Genomic DNA, 9483 nt, shown 5'->3' with positions numbered 1-9483 from the left:
TAAATGGTCCTTATGGTTTCCCAAAATCTGAAGTTTAATCCCCGTGGTTTAAAAACGTCATAGATGGTCCCTGTGGTTTCAAAACTTTTAACAATTGGTCCTTATTGCTAACTCCGTTAAGTTTTGTCCGCTAATTAAATGGCATTTTCGTCATTTCACTACCACAGGACCATTTACGGTGTTTTTGGTTATTTAAAAAAAAACTAAATATAAATATTTAATATATAAATGCCCTCTCTCTCTCTGTGTCTCTCTGTGTGTGTGAGACCAGGAATGTCGACCATTTCATCTTTTCCTATGAAATCCCCCACCTCCCGATGTTTGTTTGTCCCAAAAAATCAAGAACATAACCATATATTGTTGCATCTTCAAAATCGTCTTCATCTCCGACTTCTTCGGTTACATGCCACCATCTTCATCATCATGTAGCTTGTTTATATACCAGCAGAAAATACTCCAAAAACCATTTGCACCGTACCCTTTAAACCCCTATCTCTGGTGCGAGAAGCTGCTAGGGTTTCGATTGGATTCCGACGACCATAAACGAACATGTACAAAAGGGTTTTTGAGTATGAAGACCTCCATATCTAACGCTACATCTATGTGTGTTATGAGGTTGAAGTCGATTCTAGAACCCTAAAATCAGAACTGAAATCGAATCTAGAACCCTAAAATCAGAACTCAAATTGATTCTACATCTCTGACGTATTTCCCATATTGCTTCGCATCCATCTTCGTTGGTGAAGAGGTTGAGTCTCGTTCCCATTACGTGTTTGATTGCAAGCAAGACTGGTACAAGCAGGCATTAAAGAAAGTCAATTTTTTGCTTATTTTCTTCTCTTTATTTCTCGTATCTGGTTCTGGGTTGATTGTAATCAATAAACTTTAGGTTATGAAAACTTTCACATATCTTCGTTTCCATGATCATTATTTGGAACTTTCTTGGTTCGTGGGAGGAGGAGAAATCAGGGGCAGTGGTGATTAAAGAGTAAGGTTTATCTGATGACCACTGAAGTTTCAATTTGCCATTGACGGAAAGAAATGGTTTATCGGAAATGGCAGCAACATGGTTTGGGGAAGGAATCGAGTTGCAGAGAGAGAGAGAGAGACGCATTTATATATTAAATAATTATATTTAGTTTTTTTTAAATAACCAAAAACATCAGGTTTGTGGTAGTGAAATGACGAAAATGCCCTTTAGTTAACAGACAAAACTTAACAGAGTTAGCAATAAGGACCAATCGTCAAAAGTTTTGAAACCACAAGGACCATCTATGATGTTTTTAAACCATGGGGATTAAACTTCAGATTTTGGGAAACCACAGGGACCATTTATGATGTTTTCTTTAATTTATTTTTTGGCTAAATGCAAAAATTAGCAATCTACTTTCATTTATTTGTATATTGTACTTTTAATTTTTTTTTTATTAAAACATTGTATTTCTAAAACATCTAGTTAATTATAAAATTATATTTTCAAAATTTTATGTTATTAGGACATAATTAAAAGTATACCAAGTTGTAGTAATTAAACTTGCTTTGCATTTGAACTATATTGCTTTAATTGGGCCGTAAAGTGCAATATTCTGTAATAGGAAAAATGAGAGTGGTCATGTAAAAAACAAATCAATAAGAAAAACATGTTATTTTTATATATAAACTTCTATTTCACAAAGTTTTTTTTTTCGCTTTTTAAAAGTTGAATTACAATGTTTATGTATATATAATAATAAGAAAGGTAATGATATTAAATATCAACTAATATATGTTTAGCCATTTATTTAATAAAAATATAGTTTAACATATTCTGCAAGCTTTCCATTGTTGTTTTATTAATATAATTTTTCCGTTAAAAAAAAAAGTAAATCTCAGTGTTACGAAAATAAATTTCATTTTCAATACTTTTCACTTATTGAACAAATGGTCATAATATGTTCATGATGTATTTTTGCAAATCTAAAAATCTTTTTCCAACTCTAATTATTAATTTTTATTTAACAATTAATGAAACAAAAACCCGCTCTCAAATTTAATATAGTACGTCAAAATGTGTAAAAAAAAAACTTCCAACGAATATGATGGATTTGATAAATTATTTATTCTTGCATATAGAGTCTGATGTAACAAAATAGGTATATAAAATTGATGGATAAAAAAATTATGGGTTTTTAGTTTTTTACAAGATCATATAACAGGTGAACATGATGGACTTGATATATTTGTCATCTTAAATCCTAAATAGCAAGTGAAAATGAAATGTAATATGTGCTTTTGTTACAATATCATATATCGAATATTCAATAATCAAAATCATATTTTATATCATCATTAAATAATGACACTTGAATTTTAAACTTCAAAAACATTCTGCAAACCAAACATCTCTTTAATACCAAATGCATTCATCATATTTTAAATTTCATATATAATTACGAAAACCAAATATATAAAATGTAGAAGATCTCTATGAAGCAAAAAGATTACAACATATTAGGACTTGGCTTCCTAAAACAGCTTCACAAAAACCAAAATTACATGTTTGTCCCCTTCACTCAAACTTTGTTGTTGACAAATAGGCTAGTACATTGTTTAACAGTATCATCAGGGCTCGTAACTGAAAAAAGCAAAGAACAAACGGTTTGATAAGTTAAATTACTTATTTGCCCATCATTGGTAGTAGAAGTAAATTAATTGTATCATTTGAGTTGACTTCACAAGAATCTTTAAGTTTGAAAAACTAAGGGTGTTTTAGATATTTCACTAGTCAAACACTTTCTTTAAACTATATATGATATATTAAAAATTAAAAATTGTAAATGAAGCTAACCTGTGTGACCAAGAGTTCGTGCAGATTCATAAATCTCATGATCATTTCCCCCCTAATCCAAAAAGTTAATGAAGATTATACGTGAAATGTATAGTAGTACTCTAAAACACCAAAAAAAAAAAAAAAAAGAGATTATTTTTTATATACCTTGTAAGTCTTATCTCCAAAGAAGTGAATCTCTTCAAATTCATCCAAGTATTTCAAGCAATAAGTTTTGTCCCAACCTTGAGGGAAAGCCTATATCAAAAGCATTTTTCAAAAAAAAAAAAAAATTTATTAAATAAAGATATAAATAAATAATGTCTTCATGTGTAAGAAAGAAGCTACTTACATCAAAGCTAATTTGGCCACCAATTGAAAAGGTTAAGTTAAGATGAGCAAACTTCTCTCGAAGAACTTCCACCATTTTTGCACGTATATTATGAACCTAAATTACAATATTTAATTTATTATCAAAAGCATAATCGGGAAATAACAACCAATTTTGAAAATATAGATTATTGTTGGAAAGGAATAAGAAGATTTTGTACCTTATCATACTTCTCAAATTCATCACGTTCTTCTTGACTGCAGTTTCGGCCAATTGGCGACACATTGATCATCCCACTTCGAAACTCGATAAAAGTTCCCCTAAAATTAAGAGTCTCTATAAAGATGCTATAAAAAGATGACAATTTGTTGCAAGATTTTAGGTTTTAACTCACCTTTTTATCGGGATATCTAAATCAGCAAGGTAATGAAGGGTAAAATTGACAAACTCCTGCATCATATTCATACCATGTATGTTTAGTTATTAACAATATAGACTTTAGATTTTAGATGTGTGTTGAAACTGATTACATTACACCTTGAAATCACAATACTTAGATTTAAGTGTTTTTTTTTTAATTATTTAAGGTCAAAATATCATATTTGGAGAGGCAAGTAAAAAAAAAAAAAAAACATGTAATCTTCAATCAAGTGATTAACTGAGCATCTAATTATCTAATTTTGATTCTTCAAAAGGCAATAATCCAAACACCCCCTAAATTGCTAAAAACACTTTGTGGATCCATAAAAAAAAAACTCTTTTTTACCTTGATATTTTCATCCCCTAGATGAGTCTTCAAGCTCTGTAAAGAGAAAACACGTCAGGGAAAATTGATCAGTTAAATTACAAAAAGGTACATAAGGAGAACCAAAGCTCCTCAGCTTTTCAAGGGTTAGTGAGGGAAACTTATGTCTAAATAATGTAATTTGTATAATATTTCAACTGAAATTCTGACGATTGAATATAATACCACCTGTTTTCCAAGTAGCTTTCCTTCCTTGTAGGCCACAAGCCCGTTCTCAGCAAACACATAATCATAGTCATTAATTACTGCATACACATTGGAGCTACATTTTTAATTCATATGGAACAAAAAAAAAATTAAAAATTAAAAATATGTTACTAAAAGCAGCCATCAAAAGAGTAAACGAATTTTTTCATAATAAAGAATGAATTGTTGAATAAACATCGTATCAAAGATTTTTATAAAGGTTGACTTCAAGAACTCGAATCTAAGAGCCTCTTCAATCTATGCACCAAATACCCATATTTTTATAAGCTGCCTATATGGAATGAGGGAAAACATATATGTAGAGAAAGATATTGTAGTTGACCTGTTGACCCTAGCTGTTCTGATATCTTAACGAGGTCAGATCCTCCAACAATCCCAACAGTAACAACCTGTAAAAAAAAATTAAAAAATAAAAAAAAAACTCAAGACAATGAAATAATGTGAGAGAAAGAACATATCAATCAAACAATAAAACTCATGTACCTTGCGCAAATCCTGCATGAATTTCAACATATTTGGAGTAATCCCCTGCAATTTTGAAGCAAAAACTGTAAACTAATTACAAGTAAAGCCAAAGAAACAATAATTCTATAATCTAAACTAATTTCAACAAAATAACAATCTCCATAAGGAAAATAAAACTTATTAGAGTCTTTAAATGCAGTTAAGATAGTAAGAAATAGTAAGGTGTACCTTGCGTGCAGCAGTAAGAGTGCCATCAACATCAAACAAAGCAATCAAACCAGGTTTTCTCAAATTCAAAGCCATCCTCTATCTATCTCTTACTGCCACCAAACATCATAAAAGAAATACAATAAAATAAAGACAACAACAACCATATATAATGTAATGTACACAGATTATCAAGATATGTAATATCAGTAAAATCAAAGAGTATGCAACAATCATGAGTTGTATCAAACCTTCTGAATTTTGCCTCTATGGTGCTATGTTTTTAGATCCAACTCAATATATATAATACAAGCACAACCGATAAAACGTGACACTAGGCAGTAGAATACAAAACCACCGAAAGCCATCTGTCAACATTGATGGTTTTAAATTTAATACCAGTGGTATGGCATCTACAAAAAGAAGGTAACTTATCTATGCTTCTATATCTATCTTTGGATCAGCAAACCAAATGATACAAGTTTCCCTATAGCCTATAGGACATTGGATTTTCATTCATGAGCCCATATGAATGCAAGCCCAATCTCATCTAGATCTTGACATTTCAATTCCTACTAGCCCGAGCTTAGGTGTTTTATAGAGATCTACACCATGAATCCACAATCAAATCAATCGAGAAGACGAACAAAAGCCCTAAATTACATAACTTTACTAGAATTTTCAAATTCCTTACCTAATTAATGATAGAGATCTCTCACTTTTACTACGTATATGGATTAGATAAGTTTCTTATGAAACATAGTTAGTGATTCAAATTTGGTAGCTCACATTTCGATTCATAACCCCCACAACCATTAGGTATCAATAGATCTATAGCACAATCAAATTGTTCGCAAGAGCCCAAACAATTCAAAATTTTACTCCAAATTCCATGATCTGTTCAAAATGCTAGAAACTTGTCCCTGATTTCACAAACATAAACAGGTACATATATACAGGATCGGAACTTAGTTGATAAAATTAATGGTAAAACCCTAATCAAGTGTACCAAATACTAGATCAATGCTAGAAAATAGTTCAAAACATAAGCTTACCGCACAAATTGAATTGAATTGATGATGAATATGTATCCTGCTGTCGTGCTTCAAATCTCCCAACCCAAATGCAATGCTGGATATTAAGCTGCGTGGGGAGGTTTGGGGGATATGAAGAGGGGAAAAGTTAGGAGAGATTGGTGAAGTAGCACTCAAAGGTGTAGAGTGATCCACAGATTAATCTCTATTCGATTATTGAAGCGAGTCTGTGTTTATTGACTTTAAAAAGAATGGGTGCTGTTTTTCAGTATGCGACGCGCTTTTTTTGGTGAGGGTGGGTTAACCACATGCCAATTCTTCCATTCTTCTACTCTCCCTAATTAATAACCCATTTGCTTTTTTAAAAAAAATCGTTTTTTTAATATTTGCAAATAAATCAGCACAACGTTGCTTTTTGTCAATTTCACATGTCAATTTCTTATATTTTGTTTAACAAAATAAATCACCTATCATAGATCATAACGTAAACAATTTGCTGAAATATATATATATATATATATATATATATATATATATATATATATATATATATAGCTTAATAAGCATTTAGCATGTTTTGCTGAATTTTAAGAGGTACTATCCTTAAAACATCATATAAAACCTTATTTGGTGTTGAAAAAGTCAAGGAACATAATCCGTTGTTTGACTTAGCTTTTTTACTTGGTCGCCATTTCCTATCCCGTCCAACAAACTCCCCATTATGTTGTCATTTCCTTTGCTCTATAGTGTTATACCTCCGCCTATCTCCTTTGTACTTTCGAATTCACGACGAACTGGGTTACCGCACACCCTTCAATATGACCACTTGTTTCTCTCCTACCCCTCAACTCTCTCTCCGACTCCATCTCCATACCATTAAGCGCAACCCACCACCGCTACCACGACCACCACTAAGCGCCACCGGAACCAAGTCAGCGACACCCACTCTAGCGCCGCCATGCCACTCCAGCATCGTCCTCTGCGTCACTTCAGGTGGTTGTGGTTGAAATATCGACAACAATGTCATGTTCGGTAGTACAAGGTAAGAGCCCTAATCAATTTATGTTTTCTAGCCCTAAGTTTATATTTTTTTTTTTAAGTTTTGTCTCGATTTTTGGATTCTTGCACAAGTGTCGACATTTCTCATTGGAGAAGTGACACGAGAACCTTATTCTTCTTTTATGTATGTGTGGTCGTTAAATCACAGAGAAAGAAACCCTGTTCTCATTGCAGTTCCATCGCTTTTACTCTCGATCCACTTAAAAAGTTAATCTTCTTCCATCTATGTGGATATCTGTTTCTGATTTCACTTTGTGTTTTTTTTTTTTAGAGTTGAAAGTGTGATTGGTGGAGAAATCAGCAGAATCATCCCAACCAGGTTCAAAGTACCTTCCAATTTACCGGGTTTGTCTTCTTTTTTCTCTTAATAATCATGCTTCTAATTTTTTATATGTATCATTCATGAAGTCTACAATTTGCCTCCTTCATCCTACTGAAAACCCTAGCCCCACCCTGCTGACTGCGGCTGGTCGGACCACTTTCACCGTCACCAGAAAACCACATAACCATCTATGTTCCTCTTTTGATTTACAGAAGTAAGTGAAAAAAACTTCTTTAACATTTGAACATAGGTAAGTACAACAAGAATCTTGGCTCTCTCTCCTCGCATCTAATCTTATTTTCCACTCGCTGCTGTTGTTGTCGCTTCTTATTCATGTCTCATTCTCACATGTTCGTTTTGTCTTTTTGATTCCATTAGGTTTAGACTGCTAGGTGTTTGATTTGATTTGGGGAGTTTTTAGAAGAAACTCGATTTGTTTATCAGAGTAATGAATTTCTATAGGTTCTGTAAGTTTAGTTCTGATTCCAATAAAAAAAGTAAGTTCCCTTCATTATCTTCTCTTATTATTTTCTACTGATTTGTGTCATCTTCTTGTCAACTATAATTTTTTAGTTTAGGTATAAAAAACAGCAGGAGATCATGCTAAAAACATCAAAATGTTATGCTCCATCATCCCTGATTTGCTCAAAAAAACTCGGTTTTTTTTTTTTTTTTTTTTGTTATCTCATATATGTTCATAACATAAATGGATGGTCAAATTCTCAAACTGTGCTCCTTTATTTTCAGTATTTTTCTGCAAATGGAAAAAATATCACCTTCACACATGCTACCAATATGATATTTGGTTATGGTTCTCTTATGTGTATATGCTTTATGTGTTTTGCTGCATTTGATTGGTTTTAGAAGAAAACCATGGCCAGGAACACGTATTATAATCAAAACACTAAAAATTAGAAATGTTTAAAACTGGTTCTCAATAATTGCTAAAAGAATTCATGATATTGGTGTATTTGTCTTTTGTGCGAGGTGGGATGAAAGTGTGGGCTGGGTAGCTTCTTATCACACACACACACACACACAACCATCATCATCAGTTGTTTCTCCCTCCCACCATCTGTTATCCATTCAAAACCTGGTCCATGTTTATTTATGTATAATTGACCCAAATAAACCCAAAATCCATTCCCGCTAAACACCACTATCCTAAAGTCTATTATGGTAAACACCACCATCCACCGTTAAGAAGTTAAGATCACTTTTTTTCTTATAACACTTAAAAAAATATTCCATCCTACTTTTAAACATTACTATTTCATATTATATATGTGTATGTGTGTGGTTATGGTCATGGTTGTGTGTGTGTAATTGTGTATGTGGTTCTGTATTTGGCTGTGGCTATGGCTATATGTATGTATATGGTTATCTATGTTGTGAATTTCATCCTACTTTGCATCATGGTATCATACTTTGTATTATAGAATAATCATACTAATATTGGTTTGCTCTTATTGTGCAGATAAAGCACATGAAAGAAAAGAGGAAGATGGCTCCTTGAACAACCCCCACCAAATAATTACATACATTCTTGTGTTTTCAATAAAAGATTTCATGGTTTTTTTGTTAATTTGTAGGATTTTTTATGTAATTTGATCATTTCATTTGGAGATTTAAATTTGTTAACCAGAATAATATACATGTGTCATCAGGTTATGAGATTAAATGAAGATGGTTTGGACACCACACACCTTAAATATGAGTTTTTCTATTTCATGGTAAGAGTGATCTGACCCCTTTGACATTTTATATAAAAATGATATTTATGTCTAAAATGCAATTGATTTTATAAAAAAAAATTATATGAAATTAGTATCATACCCTTTGTATGATTCTGAACATGCAGATTTCATCCCTTTGTCTTATTCTAAACTTGCAGAATCGAGCCTTTTATCAATAACAGTGGTGTCAAGTTATAAGAAGCTTAATTTATGTAAACCCTTTGGATATTTTAGATATATGATATTAAATTTGAAGATCTTCATTTGAATTTGATTTTCCAAGATGAGATGTGTTTACTTCTGATATATTTTCAATTTTCCAGTTAGTGTATAGTGTATCTTAGTGTATCTGATACATTTGCCTCTTTTTATTATCAAGTTTCTAAACCCATTGACCTGAACCAACCTTTTATCAACTTTAAAGGAAACTGGTTTTTAAAAAACCCAGTTAATCTATAACCGAAACTGGTTAGACATATTATCCCCTTGAAGCCTAAAAATACTGATAAAA

At 31.9% G+C, this 9483-nt stretch overlaps 1 protein-coding gene and 1 long non-coding RNA gene across 8 annotated transcripts; one reads left to right on the top strand and one right to left on the bottom strand.

The window, feature by feature from the left end:
- Positions 1-2365: 2365 nt before the first annotated feature.
- Positions 2366-6060, bottom strand: PMM (phosphomannomutase). The gene is made up of 12 exons (XM_079060832.1): positions 5877-6060; positions 4843-4934; positions 4633-4677; positions 4472-4538; positions 4111-4187; positions 3904-3939; positions 3532-3587; positions 3358-3457; positions 3159-3254; positions 2975-3064; positions 2828-2879; positions 2366-2614 (listed from the first exon to the last, which is right to left on the bottom strand). The coding sequence occupies exons 2-12, from the start codon at positions 4915-4917 to the stop codon at positions 2553-2555; spliced, it is 756 nt and encodes a 251-aa protein (XP_078916958.1). The 5' UTR covers positions 4918-4934; positions 5877-6060; the 3' UTR covers positions 2366-2552.
- A 933-nt stretch (positions 6061-6993) lies between these two features.
- On the top strand, positions 6994-9241 carry LOC145126079 (uncharacterized). Of its 7 annotated transcripts, none has more exons than XR_013716294.1 (5): positions 6994-7450; positions 7615-7733; positions 8714-8808; positions 8904-8969; positions 9098-9241. It is a non-coding gene; the product is annotated as an uncharacterized LOC145126079 (long non-coding RNA). The 7 variants fall into 7 exon arrangements; XR_013716293.1 differs by having other exon boundaries at positions 6994-7486; XR_013716292.1 differs by having other exon boundaries at positions 6996-7233; positions 7323-7733.
- The last annotated feature ends 242 nt before the right edge of the window (positions 9242-9483 follow it).

The sequence above is a fragment of the Lactuca virosa genome, chromosome 7 (genome assembly GCF_052849685.1).
Source record: "Lactuca virosa cultivar CGN04683 chromosome 7, Lactuca_virosa_CGN04683_v6, whole genome shotgun sequence".
NCBI lineage: Eukaryota > Viridiplantae > Streptophyta > Magnoliopsida > Asterales > Asteraceae > Lactuca > Lactuca virosa.
This window is presented reverse-complemented; position numbering and strand designations above follow the sequence as displayed.